At 40.6% G+C, this 26,089-nt stretch overlaps 1 protein-coding gene across 1 annotated transcript in view; it reads left to right on the plus strand.

The window, feature by feature from the left end:
• The window catches only part of CCDC3 (coiled-coil domain containing 3), an 85,736-nt gene extending 71,416 nt beyond the window's left edge, over positions 1 to 14,320 (plus strand). Inside the window, exon 3 of the mRNA XM_014783527.2 lies at positions 12,289 to 14,320. Within this exon, the coding sequence (XP_014639013.2) occupies positions 12,289 to 12,564 (276 nt within the window). The 3' untranslated portion in view covers positions 12,565 to 14,320. The remainder of the gene's footprint in view (positions 1 to 12,288) is intronic.
• Positions 14,321 to 26,089: the final 11,769 nt, after the last annotated feature.

Here is a 26,089-nt window from a genome sequence, read left to right on the forward strand (position 1 = left end):
ATCCTCTCAGCATTTGGTACGTTTGCTGCCATGAAATAGTAATTTTTAATACACTGTCTTTTTGTTTAGCAGGATACAGAGCATATTGGTATACTGCAGAACAATTCAAGAAAACTTGCTGCGCCTTATCATGCCAGGCATGGTATAAAAAATGCTTCTTGCTGGAATGAGTGAACATATGGAGGCTAAAACTGTTTAGAAATGATTTCTAAAGAAATCATTTAGAGGTGATCCTATATGGTACATGGATATGGTGTATGGATTCTATATGGTGATTCTGTATGGTTTAGAAGTGATTCTACATGGTCACATGGATACAGTTCCTGTACCTTTCATGATCTTGATTGTGAAACTCCCACAGCACCTGAGCTTCCTGGGGAGACCAGAGAACACATGGGGAGGTTTTAGGTACAGGCACAGGTGACACACTTTCCATGGGTTTGTCCCGTCATTGGAGACAGGTGACTACCCAAAAGGCCACACTAAGATCACTCAGCCTCACAGCTGCAAAAACGCCCGTCTCGGCATCTGTTCTCATCGGCCTGTGGCCATAAGGATAAAGGAAGATTAACAACTGGTGATCCAGTCTTGTGGTTTATGGTGGCCAGGCACAGCCACCCGACTCACTCTCCCCCAGCGTCCAATGAAATGCTCATTGGAAGTGTCCAAATGAATGTCTGGAAAATAGTCATGATAAAATGCCAAAGGGAAAAAATTAGAACAGAAAATCTAATAATGGCATGAATCTAATTTTGTTTAAAATACTTATCTATCTATACCCATAGAAACAATCCGAGGAAGAAATATATTAAAATGTCAACAGTGCCTATCTCTGTGCAATAGAATTATAGATGACTTTAATTGTCCTCTTTTTGGGGGTCCTATAATTTTTAAAAGTTTTTCTACAATAAATGTGTTGCTTTCATAGTTTAAAAAGGTGTTATTTTAAAAAGAAGATTAAGAATGGGTATCCCAGCCCACCTGTTGTCTTATTGAGAATAAAAGAGCAGGCTTCCCCTCGGACAACCTTGCCCTCCACCCTGTAACAAGCACCCCATTGACCACATGGAGCTTTCCAGAGAAAAACAGCCCTGCCCCAGGAGAGTGCTGGGGGTGCATAGACATCGGGCAGGTGACTGCTTTCTCCTGCTTGGCCAATGAGAGCTGGTGTGATGTGGGCCTGAGGATGGGCCTGCGTGTTAGGAATCTGTCAGTTCAGGACCACCTGACGTGACCATTTGTTTGTCTTTGCTTGTTCTTCAAAGAAAATGTGGCCGTACCTGTTTCCGGTTGTCCTGGCCTCTGCCCCACCTCTTCTCAGTTCACTAGAAAATACCACAAAGCTAAATGAGCAGATTCCATGTCTTGACCTTTTATATGTTTCTTAAGACCAGTTTTCTAAAGAGATTGATTCCATTTGGAAAGCATTCCAGAGAAAGGACAATTTCTTAAAGAAACGTATATATTTGAAAGCACAGCTCTCGTGTAGAAATTCTTGCTTTCTTAATGAAAAACTGGAATTTTGAGATGATGGCCAAGATTCAGGAGGCCTCCTTGAGATACTGTTGGCAGTGGCTTCATCATTTTACAGGGTTAGCCTCTATTCCTGGGGCCTAGGGTCTCCCTTCTTGGAGGCATAGCCCACTTTTCAGTAGAGATAAAGACCTTCTGCCTGGGAAGGGGTCCTGGGTCACAGCTTTGCTAATGGTGGCATTGGACAAGTTACTGAGTCCTTCTGTGTCTTTATGCTCCTACTCAAACCTTCTCCGTATCAAAGAGGATTTAGAGTGACATTGACTAAGGACCTCCAGTCATTCCATCCATCCCATCTTAATAACTACCTCTGCCCCCTCTCCCCCCAGGTGTCCCTCTGTTCTGTCTTGGTTTCTTCAGGCCATCATCAAGGTGGTCTTCCTCTTGTTCTAGCTCCCTAGAGTAGGGAACAGCTGGCCCCTTGGTCTGAGGGATGCCTGTGGAGAGTGCTGATGTCTTAGAAGCAATCGCTTAAGTCCCACGAAGACTACAGATCTTGTTGCATCCCACTGTGTTTTCTTTTACTTATTAATTTAAAATGCAGCTTTTGAAGAACATCCTAAACATGACTTACCCTTCTCTTTGATGTTCTGTTCCAGCACACGATTGGATTCTGTCCTTTCAAAATTTGAACAAACAGCGGTGTAAAAACCCAGTCCTCTTGTGTTAATAGACTTGGACTCTTTCATCCTATTCTTGATGGAAGAATCTACTATAGCTTTTAGAAAGAAAGTGACTTAATGAGAGAGTGGATATAAAGTGCTCAGCCTAGTACTTGACCATATTAAACCCTCAGTAAGTTATATAGATGATATCTGGTCCTATAAATACAAATAATGAGTTTTCCAGAATCTCTAGTACCACCTTTCTTTTTGAGGGGGTTCATTTTGGCCAGAAGAGGGCAGTGTTGCACGTGTGTCTCCCCCCTGTAATACTGGCAGCCCCAGCTCTTTATGAAATGGCAGGTACTTTTGGAAATGACAGATTTTTTTATCCTATGTCTGCAGTGGCCAGGGCAACAAGGCTACAAAGACAGAGATGGAGTAGGCCTTCGGGAGTTTGCAGTATGACAGGGGCAGTGCTGCGTGGTGCTGGGTGAGTGCTATATGAATAGCTGTAGAGTGCTCTGGAAACATGGAAGCAGGAAACGTGATGTACAGTTGGAGACCGTGTGGAAAGCGTCATGGAGGTGGACCTGCAGAATGGTTATAGGATTTCCAGACAGAGCTGGAGGAGAACAGCCTTCAGGAAGAAGGAGGTGCAGGGCAGAGGCCCAGAGATGGGAAGAACAAGACATATTGGGGGACAACAAGAGCCAGGTTGCTTTGGGCAGAAGTGTGTGAACAGAAGGATGAAAAATAGGACTGGCGTTGGAGGCCAGGTCCAATCACAAAGGTCAAGGGTTCTCAGAGATCCCATAATAATGACTAACATTTAGTGGACATTTACTGTGTACGGGGTGTGTTAGTCCCTTAGGGCTGCCATAACAAAATTCCACAGAGGGGTGGCTTATAAACAACAGACATGTATTTCTCACAGCTCTGGAGGCTGGAAGCCCAGGATCAGGGTGCCAGCGGAGTCAGGTGAGGGCCCTCTTCCTGTCTCAGACTCCTCTTCTTATCTTCACATGGCAGAAGGGGTGAGGGAGCTCTCAGGCCTCTTTTATAAGGACGTTAATCCCATTCATGAGGGTTCTGCCCTCAAGACCTCATTACCTCCCAAAGGCGCCACCTCCTAATACTATCCACCTTGGGCATTAGGATTTTAATATACGAATTTTGGAGGGACACGGACATTCAGACCATAGCACAGGATATGGTTCTAAGCATTTTACAAGTGAAACTCATTAAATCCCCGAATCAACCGTATGAGATGGGTACTGTCATTCTCCTACTGCACATATGAGGAGACTGGGTGTTGCGGGTTGGGTTCTCTGGGAAGTTTCTCTGAGCTGAGAGTGTGGTTTTGTTTTGTTTTTTGTTTGTTTGTTTTTTTGAGAGTGCTCCTGGGATCAACCCCTGAGGAAGGGAAAGGGAGGAGAGGGAAGAGCAGGATTGGGCAGAGGGAGAAGCTGGACTGCACTGAGTCTCACCAAAGGCCATCGGCTACCCCATGGGGCGTTCTGAGGCTGGGATGGCCCTTCAGAGGTGCACCAAGTTGGGACTTGGAACATAGCCTAGCTATCATACCCTTGTGTCCACTAGTCATTGGATGTGGGTGCCCCGGGGAAGGAGGTGTGATGGGGGGTAAGGTGGCTCACTTAAGTCTAGGGCAGATTCTGGAGAAAGACTCAGTGTGAGTGCTGTCAGCCAGCAGCCCTCCAAGAAGCCAGGGGAACAAGTCCCTCAGTCCTGAAGGGGGGTCTGCCCAGTGCAGCACAGATCCCACTACCCTGAGCTTAAGCTTGCCGAGGTCACACCACTCATCAGTGGAAGAGGCAGGACTTGAAACCAAGGCAGCCTGCTTTTCAACATTTCACTACATTGCAGTGTGTATGGGGGAGTTCGATGGATATTTCTAAGCAGAGGTAAGTTGCTGCTCAAGCCTTACTTTGGAAGTGTAACTCTTGACAGTAGCGTGTAGCATGGGTGGGAGAAGAGAGAGACGGGAGGTGAGAAGATTTTTTTTTTAAATAAAGGTAACACTAGCATATAGTACAAAATTCAGTATAAAAGGGTACACAGTGAAAATAAATCTCCTTCTCACCCATGTCCCCTCTGTGCCCTGGACACAGCTATTCTTACTGGTTTCTTATGTATTCTTCCAGAGATAGTGTATGCATATTTCAGCATAGATGGATATGGAATCCATGTTTTATACTCTGGTAGCACATGATCCACACTGTTGTGCACCTTGATCTTACATTAACAACCTAACTTAGATACGGCTGCAATGCCATTTACATGGTGCTGCCTCGTTCTTTTAAAGATGGTGATGTTTCCACTGAGTGGATTTACTGTAATTTATTAGACCAGACCTCCCAGGATGAGCATTTTTAGATTGTTTTTGATCTTTTTTTTCTTCTCTCCAGCTTTGAGATATAATTGGCATATAACCTTGTATAAGTTGAAGGTGTACAACCTGTTGATTTGATACTTATATATTGCAAAATGATTACCACCATAGCAGTAGCTAAACCTCCATCATGTCACATAATTACCTTTCTTTTTTTGTGGTGAAAACACTTTAGGTCTACTCTATTAACAACTTTCAAGTATATAATACAATATTGTTAACCATAATGACCGTGCTGTACATTAGATTCCCAGAACTTTTTATCTTATAACTGAAAGTTTGTACCTTTTGACCAACGTCTCCCCATTTCCCCCAGCCCCTGATAACCACCATTCTACTCTGTTTCTATGAGTTTAGCTTTTTTAGATTCCACATATAAGTGAGATCATACGGTATTTGTGTTTCTCTGACTTCTTTCACTTAACGTAATGCCCTCAAGGTCCATCCATGTTGTCGCAAATGGCAGAATTCCTTCTTTCTCATGGCTAAATAATATTCCGTTGTCCCTATATACCACATCTTCTTTATCCGTTCATCTGTTGACAGACACTTAGGTTGTTTCTATTTCTCGGCTGTTGTGAATAATGCAGCACTGAGCATGGGAATGCATATATCTCTTTGAGATCCTGTTTTTATTTCCTTTGGGTGTATACCCAGAAATAGGAATGCTGGGTTACATGGTAGTCCTATTTTTAATTTTTTGAGGAACCTCCATACTGTTTTCCACAGTGGCTGTTCTATTTTACATTCCCACCAACAGTGCACAAGGGTTCCCTTTTGTCCACATCCTTGCCAACATTTGTTATTTCTTGACTTTTTGATGATAGCCATTCTACCAGATGTGAGGTGATATCTCATTGCGGTTTTGATTTGCATTTCCATGATGATTAGTGATGTTGAGCATCTTTTCATATACCTGCTGGCCATTTATACGTCTTCTTTGGAAAAACGTCTATTCAGATCCTCTGCCCATTTTTTAATTGGATTGTTTTTTTCTATTGAGTTGTATGAGTTCTTTATATACTTTGGATATTAACCCCTTTTCAGATATATGATTTGAAAATATTTTCTCCCATTCAGTAGGTTGCCTTTTCATTTTGTTGATGGCTTCTTTGCTGTGCAGAATCTTTTTAGGTCAATGTAGTCCCACTTGTTGATTTTTGCTTTTGTTGACAAATCTAAAAAATCATCATCAAGACTGAAGTCAAGAACCACCTATATTTTCTTCTAGGAGTTTCATGGTTTCAGATCTTACATTCAGGTCTTTAATCCATTTTGAGTTGATATTTGTGTATAGTATAAGATATTGGTCTGGTTTCGTTCTCTTACATGTGGCTGTCCAATTCTCCCAACAGCGTTTATTGAAGAGACTATCCTTTCTCCGTTGTATATTCTTGGCCCCATGACATAAATTCATTGATCATATATGTATGGATTTATTTCTGGGCTCTATATTCTCTTCCACTGATCTATGCGTCTGTTTTTATGCCAATACCATACTGTTTTAATTACTGCAGCTTTGTAATATACTTTGAAATCAGGAAGCGTGATGTCTCCAGCTTTGTTCTACTTGCTCAAGGTTGCCTTGGCTATTCAGAGTCTTTTGTGGTTCCATACAAATTTTAAGATTGTTTGTTCTATTTCTGTGAAAAATGCCATTGGAATTTTGATAGGAATTGCATTCAATCTGTAGATTGCTTTGGTAAGTATCGACATTTAAACAACATTTTTCTAACCCATGAGCATGGAATATCTTTCATCAATGTGTTCTGGTTTTCAGTGTACAAGTCTTTTTTACCTTCTCGGTTAAATTTATTGCTAGGTATTTTATTCTTTCTGATGCAATTATAAAGGGGATTTTTTTTTATTTTGTCTTTCTTATTGTTGTGTTTCTTTACCCTAATAATAAACTGATTTTTGTACATTGATTTTGTATCCTCCAACTTTATTGAATTCGTTTATTAGTTTTAATAGGTTTTTTGGTGGAGTCTTTAGGGTTTTCTCTATATAAGATCATGTCATCTGCAAATACATTTTTACTTTTTCCTTTCAAATTTGAATGCCTTTTATTTCTTTTTCTTGCCTGATTGCTCCGGCTAGGATTTCTAATGCTATGTTGCATAAAAGTGGTGAGAATGAGCATCCTTGTCTTATTCCTGATTGTAAAGGACAAGCTCTTAGCTTTTCACGATTGAGTGTGATGTTAGCTGTGGGCTTGTCATATGTGGTCTTTATCATGTTGAAGTACATTCCCTCTATACCCATTTTATTGAGAGTTTTTATCTTAAATAGATGTAGAAAAAACATTTGACAAAATTCAACATCTATTGAGATGATCATATTATTTTTATCCTTCATTTTGTTAATGTGGTGTATCACACTGATTCGTGAGTGTTGAACCATGCTTGCAATCCCTGGAATAAATCCCACTTAATCAGGGTGTATGATCTCTTTAATGTATTGTTTAATTGGGTTTGCTGATATTTCGTTGAGGTTTTTTGCATCTGTGTTCATCAGGGATATTGGCCTGTAATTTTCTTTTCTCGTGGCATCCTTGTCTGGTTTTTGTATCAGGGTAATCCTGGCCTAGTAAAATGAGTTTGGAAGTGTTCCCTCCTCTTCTACTTTTTGTAAGAGTTTGAGAAGGATTTGTATTAATTCTTCTTTAAATGTTTGATAGAGTTCACCAGTGAAGCCTTTGGTCCTGAACTTTTGTTTGTTGGGAGGTTTTTGATTATAGATTCAATCTCCTTGCTAGTAATCAATCTTTTCGGATTTTCTGTTTTTTCATGATTCAGTCTTGGTACGTTGTATGTTTCTAGGAATTTATACATTTCTTCTATGTTGTCCAATTTCTTGGCATATAATTGTTCTTAGTAGCCTCTTATGATCTTTTGTATTTCTGTGGTATCAGTTGTAATATCTCATCTTTGATTTCTGAATTTATTTATTTGAGTCTTCTCTCTTTTTTTTCTTGGTGAGTCTAGCTAAAGGATTGTCCATTTTGTTTATCTTTTCAAAAAACCAGCTCTTAGTTTCATTGCACTTTTCTGTTCTCATTTTAGTCTCTTATTTCCTTTATTTCTGCTCTGATCTTTATTTCCTTCCTTCTACTAACTTTGGGCTTAGTTTGTTCCTCTGTTTCTAGTTCCTTGAGGTATGAAGTTAGGTTATTTATATGACGTATTCTTATTAATGTAGGCATTTATCACTATGAACTTCCTTCTTAGAACTGCTTTTGCTGCATCCCGTAAGTTTTGGTATTTTGTAACTTTTTATTCCTCTTATGATTTCTTCTTTGACCCATTGCTTGTTCAGTGGCATGTTGTTTAATCACCACATATTTGTGAATTTTCCAGTTTTCTGGAAATTGATTTCTGGTTTCATACCGTTGTGGTTGGAAAAGATGCTTGATATGATTCCAGTCTTCTTAAATTTAATAAAACTTGTTTTGTGGCCTAACATATGATCTATCCTAGAGAATGTTCCATGTGCACTTGAGAGTAATGTGTATTCTGTTGCTTTTGGATGGAGTGTTCTATATATGTCTGTTAAATTCATCTGGTCTAATGTGCCACTTAAGGCCAATGTTTCTTTTTTTTTTTTTTCTGGTGAGGAAGATTGGCCCTGAGCTAACATCCATTGCCAATCTTCCTCTTTTTGCCTGAGGAAGATTTTCCCTGAGCTAACATGTGTGCCAGTCTTACTCTATTTTGTATATGGGACGCCACAGCATGGCTTGATGGGCGGTGTAGGTCTGCGCCCAGGATCTGAACCTGCGAACCCTGGGCTGCCGAAGCGGAGCGCACAAACTTAACCACCATGCCCTGGTGGTCTTTGTTTTTTATTTTTATTTTTTTTAATTCAGTCACTCTTTTGATTGGAGAAGTTAGTCCATTTACATTTAAAGTAATTATTGATAGGTATGAATTTATCACCATTTTGCTTATTGTTTCTGGCTGTTTGTAATTCCTTCATTCCTTTCTTTTTCTCTTGCTTTCTTTCTTTGTGATTTGATGATTTTCTGTAATGGTAGGCTTAGATTCCTTTCTCTTTCTCTTTTGTGTATCTACAGTAGGTTTTTCCTTTGTGGTTTACCATGAGGCTTACATAAAACAACTTATATTTATAACAACTTATTTTCAAAGCTCTACATTTTTACTCCCCTCCACATTTTATGTTTTTGATGTCACAGTTTACATCTTTTTTCTTGTGTATCCACTAACAAATGATTGTAGTTATAGTTATTTTTATTACTTTTATCTTTTAATCTTCATACTGGCTTTGTAAGTGATTAAGCCACCACCTTCACAACATTAGATTATTCTGAATTTTACTATATATTTACCTTTACCAGTGAGATTTATATTTTCATATGTTTAGTGCCCTTTTGTTTCACCTTGAACTTCCTTTAACATTTTCTGTAAGGCTGGTTTAGTGGTGATGAACTACTTTAGCTTTTGCTTTTCTGTAAAACTCTTTATCTCTCCTTCAGTTTTTCCAGATAGAGTATTCTTGGTTGGCAGGAGTGTTTTTTCCCCAGCTCTTTGAATATATCATGCCATTACCTTCTGGCCTGCAATGTTTCTGCTAAAAAAATTTGCTGATAGTCTTATGGAGGTTCCCTTGTAAACACAAGTTGTTTTTCTCTTGCTGCTTCTAAGATTTTTTTTTTCTTTTCTTTAACTTTTGACACTTTAATTTTGTCTTGGTGTGGGTCTCTGGGTTCATTTTATTTGCAACTCTCTGGGCTTCCTGGAAACAGATGTCTGTTTTTCCTTCCCCAGGTTAGGAAAGTTTGCAGCCATTATTTCTTATAAATTTTATGCCCCTTTCTCTCTCTTCCCTTTCTGGGACCCCTATAACATGAATCCACGTGATGTCCTATAAGTCCCTTTAGCTATCTTCACTCTTTTTCATTCTGTTTTCTTTTTGTTTCTCTAATTGGGTGAGTTCCACCACCCTGTCTTCAAGTGCGCTGATACTTTCCTCTGTTTCATCTAGTCTGCTGTTAACCCCTCAGTATTTTTCAGTGCAGTTATTGTATTCTTCAGCTCTGTGACTTCTATTTGGTACTTTCTATGTTTTCTCTTTGTTGAAATTCTCACTTTGTTTCTGCATTGTTCTCCCGAGCTCAGTGAGCATCTCTATCACTGTTAGTTTGAACTTTTATCTTATAAGTCACTTATTTCTGTTTCATTAAGGTCTTTTCCTGAGTTTTTATCTTGCTGTTTTGTTTGGAACATATTCCTTTGTTTCTTCATTTTCCTTGACTCTCTGTGTTGGTTTCTAGATAAAACAGCCACCTCTCCATTTTTGAAGGAGTGGCCTTATGTAGGAGATGATCCTTGTTGTTCTACCTGGCCCTACCTCTTCATTGTCAATCTCAAACCTTTGTGATTGTCCATGTAGATTTATTTTTTTTCTTAGTGGCTCCCAGTAGTTGAGGGTGTGTCAAGACCTGTTAGTGTCCCAAGGGGGTGGATCTCAGTCTGCACCTAGATTCAGGCTGATTGGAAGCCAAACCCTCAGGCAGCAGCTTTTAAAGTATGCAAATATTCCTCTTTCAGGGGAAGACTGGGAGATGGTCGTTTCTGACTGCTCTCTCTGTACTGAGCCCTGGGGTAATAACCAGTTGAGAACTGTTTCTTTGGGGATGTAAGGGCAATCTGGCTGCGACATCTGTCACTCCGTTGATTGCCGAGGTTGATTTGGCTGATCTGGCTGGCTAGGCAGGTGTCCCCTTCTTCCCTCACTGCTCCATGTACATCTCTCCCAAAGCTGCATGCTCGTTTGAAAAAGATGACCTTCTCCAATAGAGGAGGACCATTCTTTGGTCAAGGGTATACGAGTAGCTGCACTCCCTACTAGAACCTCCAAACAAGCTCTCAAGAACCATTTATTTGGTTGCATTCGTCACATTGAACCCATGAACACAAGTTACGCTGGCCACTGGAGCTAGGCTGCCAAGGGATGTGTCCTCTGTGTAGCAACCACAAAAGCTGGGGCACCAGACATATGCACAAGCTCTTTTCATGGAGACACTGGCAATCTGGGGTGGGGCAGAGGGAGAACATGAAGATGGCATCCACCAGCCACCTCAGTCTCTGGAGAGGGTTGCAATTGGCTCCTAGATGTGTGGTTAATTAGAAACCTGCCCCTCAGGCTGCAGGCACCTGTGAAGATAAGCTAATAAGACCTCTTTCTCAGAAAGCCTGGTTGCTTTTCAGTGAGCTGCCTCTGTGCTAGGCCTTGGGGTGGGTGTTCCCGTGCACACAAGCCCTTTAAGAACTATTTCTCAGTTCTCTATAGCCTTGTGGGTTTGTGGACACAAGCCCCATTGGCTTTCTTTGGGGACTCATCTCTCAGGTACAGATCTTAAAAATTAGAGTGCCCAATGTGGGGTTCAAATCCTTCACTCCTCAGAGAGAATCTTGGTGTTGTGAGTTCCCTGCCGCTTGTGGGTTGCCACACCAGGGATTTTATGGCAAGATTATGTCTCAGCCTCTGTTTCAATGTGGGTTTTTTTCTCATTTTCCCAGTGTGTAGGAGTTGCTCATCTAGTTTTTAGGTTTCTTTCAGAGGAAATTGTCCTGGTAGCAGTAGCTTCAGAGCATCCATGGGAGGAGGTGTGTCCAGGATCCTCTTACATCACCATCTTGAACTGGAAGCCTTTCTCTTGTCTTTTTGATGATAGCTTTCCTAAAAGGTATAAGGTAGTGTCTCATTGTGGTTTTGGTTTGCATTTCCTTGATAATTAGTCATGTTGTGTACCTTTTCATGTACCTGTTACCATTTTGTATATCTTCATTGGAGAAATATCTGCTGAGGTCCTTTGCCTTAGAGATTCTGGAGCTGCAGGGTCCACAGCTTGGACTGAGGTCTGTCTGCCTATTACCTGATACATGGGTGGGTGAGACTCCTCCTGCATCCCTAGATGTATGATTGCTGGATCCCACAGCTCTCTCAAAGACACTTGTTCATGGATGGATGCCAAATTTTGTTGGGGGGGGACAAAAACGAGGGACATTTTATGCCACCATGATGCTAACATCCCTCCTCAGTCTTCTTATATCTCTAACAAATACTGTCATGTTCGTGCATGTGGTGGTTTGCACACATGGGAGTATTTACGTAAGATGAAGCCCCAGAACGACTAGTTCAAAGTATAGATGCAGTTTGAATTGCATGGATGTCACCAAATTGCTCTTTATAGAAGTTTATGCTCTACCCACAGCTTGAGGGTGCCTACTTCCCCACATCCTGACTCCTTGATTTTACCAGTCTGTGAAAAACAGCAATTCATTGTGGCTCTAATTTGCATTTATCTGATTGGGAATGGGGCTGAGCTTCTTCACATGTTTAAGAGAAATTTATATTTCCTGTGAACTGTCCACATTCTTTGTATATTTTTTTCAGGTTTTGGTCCTTTACTGATTTCCTGGAGTTCTTTCCCTTTTGATATGAGTGACAAATATTTAGAATATCTCTTTAAAACAAAATCGTCCAAGGAACCCAACTGTAGAAAGCAAAAGAGGGGCTCTGTTCTGTATTTGAGGTCAGGGCGGGGCTCACAGGGTGAATGGAGGATGGAGTCATGAAGGATGTCCTCCTGGGGTCGGGGCTGTCGGTGATTTCAGGGGCTGTGTTGCCGGGGGCTTGGCAGCATCCAGGGATGCTTAGCTGGGGAGGTTTTCTGAAACTCACCTGCCTCTCCCGCCATGGCGTTTATTTCCCCAGCTCATGTGTTCCTCGGTGCAGAAGGCCCTGTTCGAGGAGGAGGACCACGTCAAGAAACTGCAGCAGAAGGTGGCCACGCTGGAGAAGCGGAACAGGCAGCTCCGGGACCGAGTGAAGAAGGTTAAGAGGTCTCTCAGGCAGGCGCGGAAGAATGGCCGCCACCTGGAGCTGGTGAACCAGAAGCTCAGCGAGAAGCTGGCGGCCGCGGCGGGAGCCATCCCGCACATCAATGCCCTGGGGCGGGAGCCGGCACGCAGCTCCTACCTGCGGGGGTAGTGGGACTGCATGGTGGCCGGGCCCAGCCCTACTGGGTCACCTCGCCTGCCGCCAGGGAATGGAGTGATGGTGGTTTTGTATGGACACATATTTCAAATCTTGTAGAAGATGTTTGTACTCCTTTTGTAGCGTCTAGTTGGTTTAAACAGCAAGCCTTGCTTTCCCCTTGGTTGCTGGCCTGGTCCCAGACACAGTGCTCAGAAGTCCAGGGGCAGCAGGATCCTGGAGCTCCATGTCCCTGCCTGGGGCCTGTCACCAGCTTCCAGGAGCAGCCTGCGAAGTGCACTTATTGGGGAAAGAACATTTTAGAATCTCTTAATGTATGAGACTTCGAGGGGCTTGGCCTTTATTTCAGAGGGGAGGCAGAGTGGTCTCAGCTCTGAGCTCCGGGACAATCACTAGTTTGGAGGAGTGATCTGAATCAATTCGTGGAACCTTTTGCTGTCTCATTTTCCAGAGCTTTGGAAGAATGGTGGCCTCACAAAGCACCCAAGGATGCCTATAAACAAACATGTGCAGGGTGTCCTTACTCCAGCCATCATTTCCTCACAGCTGAGGCTTATTAAGACTTAATGAGCTCATCACAGGTAAGGGAATTGAGTTGGGAGTGGGGTGGCAGGTAATTAAACAAGATGAACTATACCTGATATCCAACACCAGCTACACGGAGCTGAAGATGACACCTATGGGGTCACACTAATCAAGAGGGGAATTGCCTTTATTGGCCTGTCATGTTTCATCAAACCATACTCCTAAGTTAGAAGAGCCTGAGCAATGTTTCAGCCACTGCTAAATTCTAACTTGTTTGCTCAGTAATTGCTTCCAACTTCTCTGAATTCGAGGTGAGCTGACCCAAGATGCTGTGAACTTCTGTTCTGCAGAGACGCCTCATTCCCATTCAGGCTCCCAAAGGGTTTGTTCCAGGCATTCCCATATCTGCTTCTTTACGCACACGCTTTCCACCCACCAGGACTGTCTGTCCCCTGGGAGTAATATTTGCGCATCAGTCCTCTTGTGTTGTGTCAGTTCCTCTACACAATCACAGCACTTCACCCTCTTTGGAAAGAAACCTTTAAAGAGAGTACTACAAGTAGAAGGTATTCTCAATACCTGTCACTTGAGGCCTTGACTTGGGCACATTTGATCAAGTCCCTGTGTTATTAAGAAGTCCGCTGAGTGGCTGTCTCTTGGTTATCTTCTGATGATGGACCTCCAAACCCACAAGTTTCCCTTCACTGCTGTTCCAGATAGAAGCTGCACATCAGGAGATCTGCCACCCATAGATGGCCCCAGGCCCTGCAGGGCCTGATTCTGCTGTCCTCTCCATCGGAAATGGCAGTTATATTGTCAGACTTCCATTCCATTGCCTTTAGGAAAACCACGTCCTTCTTGCTCTGGCAGCCAGTCTGGGATATGAGCCTGTTTCACTTGAGTCTTGGTGGCAGGCGACTGCCGAAGGGGAGAAGTCTACACCCTGGACTAGAGAGCATGGGAACTTTTGCTCAAGGGCACTTCATGTCCAAGCTTCTGCCACTACTTTATTAGCTCTGTTCTTCATAATGTGGTATATTAGAAGGTGCATCTTCTAGTTTACTCTTCATAAAGATATTTCATTAGAGCTGTTTTGTTAGGCTTGAATAACAAGCCTCAGGGTGATTTACAGCCAGGGTTTGGAGAGCTGTGGAAGCTGGATCACTACAGATGCACTACATTATGTTCTGCCTTTTCAATAAATATGAGCAATATTTCAGCCACACCAGTAAAGCAATGTGTGTTTCTTTTGGGTCAGGGAGATTTCAGGATTTCCAGCTTTGGCCTGGAAAGGCTATTTAGATCCTCCAGAGGAGGCATCTGCGAGCAACACCATTTAGGAGACTGGCCTGAATCCTCATCTGTTGTCCCCGCTGGGATGTCACCTCCCCGTCACTCCCCGGGTTCCCATCTCTCAGCACACCTGCAGAAAAGCAATGTTCTCCTGGCCTGCTCCTCACAGGGACAAGCATCTTCATTAATCAGTGTCTTCAAAAATATGTTCGAATCTGTTGCCAAAGGGAACTCCCCAGGTGTCCGGTGTCTGCTGTATTGTCATCTTACCATAGCCCTTGTTACCTGTTGATTGTGCTAGTAGGAATTTTTTATGCAAGAAAACTCCAAGAATTACTCAGAGCTTGACACCCTTGAGCCAGCCTGTTGTAGCATTATCTGAGATGCAGGCCATTGCTTCGTTCAACTCTGTGTTTCGAGGAGGCCAAATGACTTTTCTCAAGTTGCATAATAAGAAAGAGGCAGGTGAATCTAGACTCTAAACTGCAGTCCCCAGGAGTCACTAGCTGCAGTGTGTGGGGCACAGCTAGTGCGGGGTGAGGTTTCTTGGGCCTCCACAGTGTGTTTGAATGTGAACACCTTTGCTGGAGTGCAGTTTGGGCCACTATCTCTACTGCTAATGCTCCCTCCATTTTTTTTTTTAAACACCAGGCTGTGTCACACATTTACGTTGCCTGCTAACAGTAGAAGTTGACAGGGATTCTCACTTCTGTGGTGCGAGGCCCTGTCTTCCTTTGGGGAGAGAGAACACAAACTCAGATCACAATGATTTTTAATCAGTCCATAGACTATGATGGTTAAAAAAAAAAAAATCAAGCACCCAGCGTGTATTAGGCTTTTCACACATATGATCTCATTTAATATTCCTAATGATTTTATAAAATAGTGATCCTGATCCCCATTGTCCAAGAGGAGTATGGGGCTTCAAGAGTGTAATTAAACTGCCCAATGAACTCAACCAGTACAAATGGCCAGTCAAGGATTCAACTCCATCTTCATTTCTCTCTTTGTACTTGGTCATCTGTAAAATGGGGATAAAAATCACTTCTACCTCAAAGGCTGTTCTTAAGATTGAATAAAATTATTCATATAAATGTTTAGGGTGGTGCCTGACACTCTGTGAGCACTAAATAGATCTTACAAGAATGTTTTTTGTTACTGATATTCACCAGAAAGGCCCAGTACATGTCAGAAATAAGAGTATTTGGCAGGATTCCATATAATTTTCTTGTCAGTTTTTAGCCTCCTTTCCAATCACCATACAACATCCCAGCTCTTTTTCATTTTCTTTATTTCTGAGCCACTTCCTTTTCTTTCACAATGAGTTGTTGGTTGTTCCTCCAAATTTACCAAGAAAATATAGTCCATTAGAAATGTGTTTCATCAACTTCCTAGCATATCACTCATACTGTCTAGTTTTGCCTAATTGTCTAGTTTTTCTCTCCTCCCCACCTCAAAGGAAGGGACCACATCCAGTTTCAAACCCTTTCCCTGTTATCTTGAGTTCATATTGCTCCTCTCAAAATCTGGCTCCACTGTTGTTCCCTCTTTTATCATAAATCTTTTCCTCTTTAGGGACTCCTGCCATGCTCAAATCTCCCCATTCTAGGGGAAAAAACCAAGAAACAAACATAGTTTAGAAAGTATTGAGGTAATCCTTAAAGACAGCAACATATAAGGCTCCTGAACTCCCCTCCTCCCACCAACACCCCAAATAAACAGCTATACATGGAACAATTTCCTCTGAAAGAAAGCCAGAAACTAGCTGAGTGACTCTTACACATCAGGGGAACAAGAAAATGCATCAAAATCTGCAGGAAGGGCTGAGACACATTCTTGCCATAAACTCCACCCATGGCACAGTGCCACATAATCGGGGGGGAACCCCAAATGCCAGCTTCTCCTAGAGAAGTGAAGGGTTTTTGGCCCCGCATCTACCACCCCAACTTTGAGGACTCCCACCTGAGGGATGGGGCCTTAAAACCCCTAGCTCTTAAAGCCAATGGGGTTTGCGTCTATGAGACCAACAAGAATATAGCAAACAAAGAATGAGTTATTAACAGGCACAGGCATAACTTCACCTATCACACCAGGGTCATAGCAGATGGAGCAGGCAAAAAATACCCATTTACTAATATTTCCATGAATGGAGTTTATTTGAATACTTTAAAAGCTGCTGCTTGAGGGTCAGGCTTCTAATGTAGCACACATTTAGGGGCTGACTGCAATCCTTCCTGAAGACCAAGGAAGCCAGTGGACACCTCTTCTGCCCTCTCTCTCTAGCCTGCTCCAAGTCACCAGTGCCTCCCTAGAAGGAATTTGTACACAAGTCTGTGCCCCAGCTTTTGTGGCTGCTGCCAGGGGACGGGCCTCCAAATTGCCTGGCTCTGATAGTGAGTGGGATTTGTGTTCATAAGTCCCATAGAACTGTAGCAAATGAAGTTCTTAACAGGCTCAGGAGAACCCACACACAGCTGTACACCTGGGCCCAGTGCAGAGGGAGCAGGACAAATGCTTACCTCCCATTTCTCCCTAGAAGACACCTAACTACATACTTTCCCAGCTGCTGCCTGAGGGTCTGGCTTCCAAGTGGCCTGCATGTAGGTGCTGACTGCAATCCTCCCCTTTGGGACTCGGACAAGTCTTGGCACACCTTCTACTACTAGGAGCCACAAGAACAAAGAAGGTGGCTTGGATAATCACAAAGGTTAGAAAGACAGCCATGGGCCAGGCTGATAGATGAGGTTCATCTCCTACACGAGACCACTCTGTCAAGACTGAGAGAGGTGGCTGTTTTATCTAATGCACAGAAACAAACACAGAGAGTCAATGAAAATGAAAAAACAAAGGAATACGTTCAAAACTAAAGAACAAGCTGAAACTCCAGAAACAGACGTGTGAGTTATGTAACAGAAAGTTCAATTAACAAACATAAAGATGCTCACCAAGGTCAGAAGAGCAATGCATGAACAAAGTGAGAATTTCAACAAAGAGAAAAATATTATAAAGCACAAAACAGATCACAAGGCTGAAGACTACAGTAACTGAACTGGAAAATTCAATAGAGGGGTTCAACAGCAGACTAGATCAGTCATAGGAAAAGATCAGTGAACTTGAGACAGGGCAGTAGAATTCATCCAGTCATAGGAGCAAAAGAAAAAAGATTGAAGATAGCTTGAGAGACTTAAAGGACACCATCAAACAGACCAATATACACGTTTATTGGGGCCCCAGAAGGAGAAGAGAGAAAAAGGCAGAAAGCTGAATCAAAGAAATAGTGGCTGAAAACTTCCCTAACCCAGGGAAAGAAACAGATATCCAGATCCAGGAAGCCCGGATTTTCAAAAATGATGAATACAAAGAGACCCACATTGAGACACATTATAATTAAATTGTGAAAAGGTAAGACAAGGAGAGAATCTGAAAAGCAGCAAGAGAAAAACAGCTTGTTATGTACAAGGGAACCCCCATAAGACTGTCAGCAGATTTTATAGCACAAACTTTGTGGGCCAGAAGGGATTTGGATGATGTATTCAATGTGCTGAAAGAAAAAAGCTACCAACCAAGCATACTCTACCCAGCAAAGCTATCCTTCAGAATTGAAGGAGAACATGATATTATATAAACAAAACCCTGAAGAGTCCACCAAGAAATACACGTTAAAACTAATAAATGAACTCAGTAAAGTTGCAGGATACAAAATCTGTATATAAAAATCAATTGTGTTTAAGTTGCCCTTAAGAATTAAAAGAGAGATAAAGAGTTTTCCAGACAAGCAAAAACTGAAGGAGTTCAGCACCACTAGATTGGCCTTACAAGAAATGTTAAAAAGATTTCTTTAAGCTGAAATGAAAGGGCACTAATTAGTGACAGGAAACACATATGAAAATATAAATGTCACTGGTAAAGGTATATATACAGTTAAATTCAGAATAATCCAATGTAATGGTGGTGAGTTAATCACTTATAAAGCTAGTATGAATGTTAAAAGGCAAAAGTAGTAAAAAAATAACTGTAACTACAATAATTTGTTAATAGATACTCAAGATAAAAAAGATGTAAATTGTGACATCAAAAACATAAAATGGGGGGGAGAGTAAAAATGTAGAGCTCTGGAATGTATTCAAACTTAAGTTGTTATCAGTGTAAAATAGATTGATAAAATTCTTAGGTGTTTTAGGCAAGCCTTATGGTAACCACAAAGCAAAACCCTTCAGTAGATACACAAACGATAAAGAAAAAGAGATCTAAGCCTACCACTACAGAAAAATCATCAAATCACAAAGGAAGAGAGGGAGAGAAGAAGAAATGGACAAAGAAATTATAAAACAGCCAGAAAACAACTAACATAATGGCAGTAAGTACACATCTATCAATAATTACATTAAATGTAAATATACTAAATTCTCCAACCAAAAGACGTAAAGTAGCTGAATGGATTAAAAAAAAATAAAAGTCTCACTTAGGCTTTAAGAACACACATAGGCTGAAAGTGAAGGATGGAAAAAGATATTCCAAGCAAATGGAAACCAAAAGAAAGTGGGATAGCTACACTTATATCAGACGAAATAGAGCTTAAGACAAAGAAGTCATTATGTAATGATAAAGGTCAATCCAACAAGAGGATATAACATTTGTAAATATTTATGCACCCAACATAGCATCTAATAAAATGAATAATAACAGACCTAAAGGAGAAGTATAATGCAATACAATAATAGTAGGGGACTTCAATACCCCACTTTTATCAATGGCTAGATCATCTGGACAGAAATCAATAAAAAAAAACATTGGACTTAAATGATACATTAGACCAGATGGACTTGACAGACATTTATAAAATATTCTATCCAACAGCAGCAGAATACACATTCTTCTCAAGCACACATGGACCATTCTCCAGGATAGATCATATGTTAGGCCACAAAACAAATCTTAGTGAATTTAAGAAAACTAAAATCATTCCAAGCATCTTTTCCAACCATGATGGTATGAAGCTAGAAATCAATTACAAGAAGGAAACTGGAAAATTCACAAATATGTGGAGATTAAACAACATGCTACTGACAACCAATAGGTAGGTCAAAGAAGAAATTATAAGAGAAATCAAAAAATATCTTGAGACAAATGAAAATGGAATACAACATACCAAAACTTATGGGATGCAGCAAAAGCAGTCCTAAGAGGGAAGTTCAATTGACAAATGCCTACATTAAGAAACAAAAGATATCTCAAACAACCTAACTTCCCACCTCAAGGAACTATAAAAATAACAAACTGAGCCCAAAATTAGTAGAAGGAAGGAAATAAAAATCAGAGCAGAAATAAATTAATAGAGACTGAAATGACAATAGAAAAGAGCAATGAAACTAAGAGCTGTTTTTTTGAAAAGATAAACAACATGGACAATCCTTTAGCTAGACTCACCAAGAAAAAAAGAAAGACTCAAATAAATTCAGAAATGAAAGATAAGAAGATGTTACAACAGATACCACGGAAATACAAAGGCTCATAAGAGACTACTATGAACAATTATATGTGAAGAAATTGGACAACATAGAAGAAAGGTATCAATTCCTAGAAATATACAATCTACCAAGACTGAATCAGGAAGAAGTAGTAAATCTGAATAGACCAATTACTAATAAGGAGATTGCATCAGTAATCAAAAACCTCCCAACAAACAGAAGTCTAGGACCAGATATCTTCACTGGTGTATTCTTCCAAACATTTAAGAACTACACCAATCATTCTCAAACTCTTCCAAAAAAAAAAAAAATAGAACAGAACACTTCCAAACTCATTTTATGAGGCAAGAATTACCCTGATACTAAAACCAGATGAGGATTCTACAAAAAAAATAATAATACAGGCCCATATCCCAGATGAAAATGCATGTAAAAATCTTCAACAAAATATTAGCAAACTTAATTCAAGAATACATTAAAAGGATTATACACCATGATCAAGTGGGATTTATTCCAGGGATGCAAAGATGGTTCAGCATCCTCAAATCAATCAATGTGATACAACACATTAACAAAATGAAACATAAAAATCATATGATCCTCTCAATAGATGCAGGAAACAGTATTTGGCAAAATTCAACATCCATTAATGATAAAAACTCTCAACAAAGTGGTTATAGAGGGAATGTATCTCAACATAATAAAGGCCATATGTGACAAGCCCACAGCTAACATCATACTCAATGGTGAAAAGCTAAAAGATTTTCCTCCAAGATCAGGAACAAGATCCCACTCTGACCACTTTCATTCAACAGAGTACTGGAAATCCTAGCCTGGCAATTAGGCAAGAAAAAGAAATAAAAGGCATTCAAATTGAATATGGAGAAGTAAAACTGTCTCTGTTAGCAGATGACATGCTATTATATTAGAAAACCCTAAAGACTCCACCAAAACATGTTAGAACTAATAAATTAAGTAAAGTTGCAAGATACAAAATCAATAGACAAAAATCAGTTGTATTTCTATACACTAACAACAAAATATCAGAAATAAAAATTAAGTAAATAATCCCATTTACATTTGCATCAAAAAGAATAAAATACCTAAGCATATATTTGACCAAGGAGGTGAAAGATCATATACTTAAAACTATAAGACATTGAGAAAGAAATTGAAGAAGACACAAATAAATGGAAAGACATTTCATGCTCTTGCGTTGGAGGAATTAATAATGTTAAAATGTCCATACCACCCAAAGGAGTCTATGCAATCCCTATCAAAATTCCAATGGCATTTTTCACAGAAATAGAACAAACAATCCTAAAATTTGTATGGAACCACAAAAGACCCAAAATAGCCAAAGCAACCTGAGAAAGAAGAACAAAGCTGGAGGCATCACACTGCCTGATTTTAAACTATATTACAATGTTGTAAGTTACCAAAACAGTATGGTATTGGCAAAAAACAGACACATAGTTCAGTGGAACAGAATCAAGAGCCCAGAAATAAACCCACACATGTATGGTCAATTTACAATACAGGAACCAAGGATATATGGTGTCTCTTCAATAAATGGTGCTGGGAAAACTGGACAGCCACATGCGAAAGAATGAAACTGCACCACTATGTTACACCATACACAAAAATCAACTCAGAATGGATTAAAGACTTGAATGTAAGACCTGAAACCATGAAACTCCTAGAAAAAACGTAAGGGGTATGCTCCTTGACATCGATATTGGCAAAGAACTTGGATTTGATACCAAAACAAAGGCAACAAAAGCAAATATAAACAAGTGAGATGATATCAAACCAAAAAGCTTTTTATAGCAAAGGAAACTATCAATGAAATTAAATGGCAGCCTATGGAATGGGAGAAGATATTTGCAAATCGTATATCTGATAAGGGGTTAATATTCAAAATATATAAAGACCTCATACAACTCAATAGAAAGAAACCAATCAGATTAACATTCAGAGGATCTGAATAGACATTTTTCCAAAGAAGACATGCAAATAAACAATGGGTACATGAAAATGTGTTCAACATCACTAATCATCAGGGAAATGCAAATCAAAACCACAATGAGATATCACCTCACACCTGTTGGAATGGCTATTGTTAAAAAGACAAGAGATGACAAGTGTTGGTGACAATGTGGAAAAAAGGAAACCTTTGTTGCACTGTTGGCAGAAATGTAAATTGCTACAACTGTTATGGAAAACAGTTTGAGGTTCCTCAAAAAATTAAAAATAGAATTACCATATGATCCAGCAATCTCACTTCTGGGTATATATCCAAAGTAAATGAAAACAGGATCTCAAAAAGATATCCACACTCCTATGTTCATTGCAGCAGTATTCACAATAGCCAAGATATGGAAACAACCTAAGTGTCTGTCAATGGATGGATGGATAAAGGAGATGTGGCATAGATATACAATGGAATAATATTCAGTCATGAGAAAGAAGGAAGTCCTGCCATTTGCAACAACATGGATGGACCTTGAGGGCGTTATGCTAAGTGTGGTAAGTCAGACAGAGAAAGACAAATACTATCTGATGTCACTTATATGTGGAATCCAAAAAAGTCAAACTCATAGAAACAGAGTCTAGAATGGTGATTACCAGGGGCTGAGAGTGGGGGAAATGAGAAAATGTTGGCTAAAGATTACAGACTTCCAGTTATAAGATGAATTAAGTTGGGGATGTGATGTACAGCATGGTGATTATAGATTATAATACTGTATTGTATACATGAAAGTTGCTAAGAGTATATCTTAAATTTCTCACCACAAAAAAGTAATAGTATATATATGAGGTGATGGAGGTGTTAGCTAATGCTATGGTGGTAGTCATTTTGCAATGTGTGTATCAAAACAACACATTTTACACCTTAAACTTACACAATGTTATATGTCAATTATATCTCAATAAAGCTGGAAAAAAGAAAGTATTGAGTATTACTATCCTTGAAAGTGGAGGTGGCCATCTTCTGAAGGTCAGAGATGAATGTGGGAGATGCTGCCATTGAAATGGGTCCTTGATTTCAGTGTGGAATGTAGTCCTAGGGTACAAAAACCAGGTAGCAGTGCCCACCTTCCAGAGACAAAGTTCATGTTTAACTAACAGAAAGCATGACTCAAGAGGCCATCCAAATGATGGATCATGGAGTTCCCAGGACTGAAAAATTGATGGACCTCCTACTAAATATATATAAATAATGGCAAACAGAGGCCTGCCTTGAGTCTGTACTTATGGGATAGTCATACCTCTTCAACTGCAAGACCTGAGATAGTTCATAGAGCCCCTTGATTAAAGGTGATATTAGGAACCCTTGAAGAAAGACCCCGTGGTAACATTACAGGATGCTATAAATCTTCCTAGTCATCTATCGAGGACCTACAGGTGCTCACCAGTATAAATGTGCACCAGAGAAAGGGAAATCCTAAAACCTTTATAGGATTGGATAACGGTGCTGAGCTATCCCTGAGCCAACAGTCAGAGAGGATGCTTATAGGGGTTAGATAGTAAGTGGTGTTCTGGCCCAAGTCCATCTCACAGTAAGTCGGATGGGTCTGTGAACTCATTCTGTGGTTATTTTCCCCAGCTCCTGAGTATGTAGTTGGAATAGACATTCTTAGCATCTGGCAGATGCCCACACATTGGATCCCATAAGAATATTATGGCAGGGAAGGTCAAGAGGAAACCCTGAAGCTTCTCCTCTTAAGTAATGCTAAAGTATACAAATAGTAAACAAAATAGAATCCATGAGAACAATATCTTACCAAATAGGGAATATCAATAAGAGATAGAAATTATAAAAAGGAACCAAATAGAAATTCTGGAGTTTCTTGAAAAGTACAATAACTAAAATGAAAAATTTACTAGAGGGGCTCAACAGCAGATTTGAACAGACAGAACAAATAATCAGTGAACTGCAAGATAGGTCAATTGAGATTATCCAGTCTGAGAAACAGAAATAAAAAAGAATGAAGAAAAATGAACAGAGCCTAAGAGGCCTGGAGGACATCACCAAGCTTACCAACATAGACATAATGGGAATCGAAGAAGGAGAAGAGAAAAAGAAAGGGGCAGAAAGTAAATTAGTGGTTGCCAGGTGCTGGAGTGAATGGGAGGTGGGTACAGGGTTTCTTTTGGAATGATAAAAATGTTCTGGAATTAGGGGCCGGCCCTGTGGCCTAGTGGTTGAGTTCAGCGTGCTCCGCTTCCGTGGCCTGGGTTCGGTTCCTGGGCGTGGACCTGCGCCACTCATCGGCAGCCATGCTGTGGCAGTGTCACACATAAAAAATAGAGGAAGATTGGCACAGATGTTAGCTCAGGGACAATCTTCCTCAGAAAAAAAAATGTTCTGGAATTAGATAGCGATGATGTTTGCACAACATTGTGAATATACTAAAAACCATTTAATTATACATCTTACAATGGTTAAAATAGTCAAATTTTTTGTTATACAAACTTTATCTCAATAAAAACAAATCATTATCTTAGTTCCTCCTTCCTCCCTCCCTCATTATACCCCCTCATCCTAAACCACACTGGATACGATTCACTCAATACCGAACGTCTTTCCTTATACTAGTCCACTGCCTTCTGCCTCTCTTTGTTCCCTCTATCTCAGAAAATCTTATTCAGGTTTCAGAATCTGCTCAGAGTCTATCATGATTCTCTTCCCCCATGGCAACTGTTGTAATTTTAAAAATTTTATAGTTTGGAAGTGGGTAGCTATTGAGAAGACTTGGGTTATCCAGTCTAGTCTCAACTGGAAAGTTCTGCTAAAGATCATTTTTTTCTAGTTGATGAAAAACATAATAAAATTTACCATCTTAGCTGTTTTTAATTGTACAGCCCAGTAGTGTTAGTTATATTCACATGGCGCAACAACTAAGTATCATTCAAACTCTTATTTGTGAAGCCTTCCCTAACCCCCTACTTGGAATCAATTACTCCTTCCTCTGTGACCCTACAGTGTGTGGGGCACTCGCCCATTCTAGTGTTGACAACATTTCTTTCTGGTTAGCTCTTGTTTCTGTCCCCCTCACTAATTTGTGAGCTCCCTGATGGCAGGGTTTGTGGCTAATTCATCTCTGAATCCTCAGTGGCCAGCGCTACTGAGTGACACTAACTGAATGCTCATTGAGGAAAAAATAAGAGGTGAAGAAGGCAGTGTCATATACTAAGCCTCCCAGAACTGTAAGAACTGGAGGTGTGAAGGGAGAGAAGCAAAGAATGACTTTCTTTATCACCCAGGCTTCCTCCTCTTCCTCTACATCCTGGTCTAATATCTTGCCTTAGCCTTGGCCAACAGCAGGGGCCAGGGGGCTTACTCCATAGGCTCCAGGGTCCTGTCAGTTGCTGGCCTCAGGGAAAATTCTACCTACCTCAAGAACAGGGCTAATGTCCTACAGCAGCTGAACTGCCATTATCCAAAGCTATCTGTTCTGTGTATAAAGATTCAGCCTCTTTCTAGCTTCCAACTCTCCTGAACTATAGGACCATGGGAAACATCCTTGAGTAGAACCATCTGCTCACCACCTTACACAACCAACACACAAGAAGATAACTATGTGGCAAAGTCACTTTTTGCTTATCCAGACACTATTTCTCCAGGGAGGGGATTGAAAAGCCCCTGCTTTTCTCCTGTCTGCACCCCTGCTGCCACCCCTTTGGTGTCTACAGAACGTGTTGTCCTTGGCACTAGAGGCTGAAATGTTGAAGGGGTAAAATTCTGTAAGTTTGCTGCTTTCTTCAGCTTTTGCTAAAAGCTCAGAGAGGAGGCTGAACAAAGGAACTAAAATGAAACTTTTTGATTATCTGGGTTTTTCCAATTAATCCTGCTCCCCATTAAAGGATCATGAGTTGGCTACATCCCTCTGTCCCTCTGAGACGAATCTCCATTTGCCAGATGGCTGGGGCATGAACTGGATGGCCTGGCATTTCATTTCTTCCTGTCCAATAAAATGAGAAAACTCAAACCAGACCCTGAAATGTCCTTTTCTTTTATTAAAAACATTTCTTAATTGTGTAGCTGGGTACTCTGAGAGTGAACTTCAATATTTCTGAACCTTCAAAAATGCTGGAAACAGGGACAAAACTGCCATTCTAAAAGTGCCAGACAATTACATAATGTGACACTAACATAGTGGTTCTTAAGCCTGGCGGCCCATTCGGAACAACTAGGGAGCTGTAAGTAAAAGAATCCCTTCCAGTCC

Source organism: Ceratotherium simum, chromosome 32 (assembly GCF_057802395.1).
Source record: "Ceratotherium simum simum isolate JZ-2026a chromosome 32, ASM5780239v1, whole genome shotgun sequence".
Taxonomy (NCBI): domain Eukaryota; kingdom Metazoa; phylum Chordata; class Mammalia; order Perissodactyla; family Rhinocerotidae; genus Ceratotherium; species Ceratotherium simum.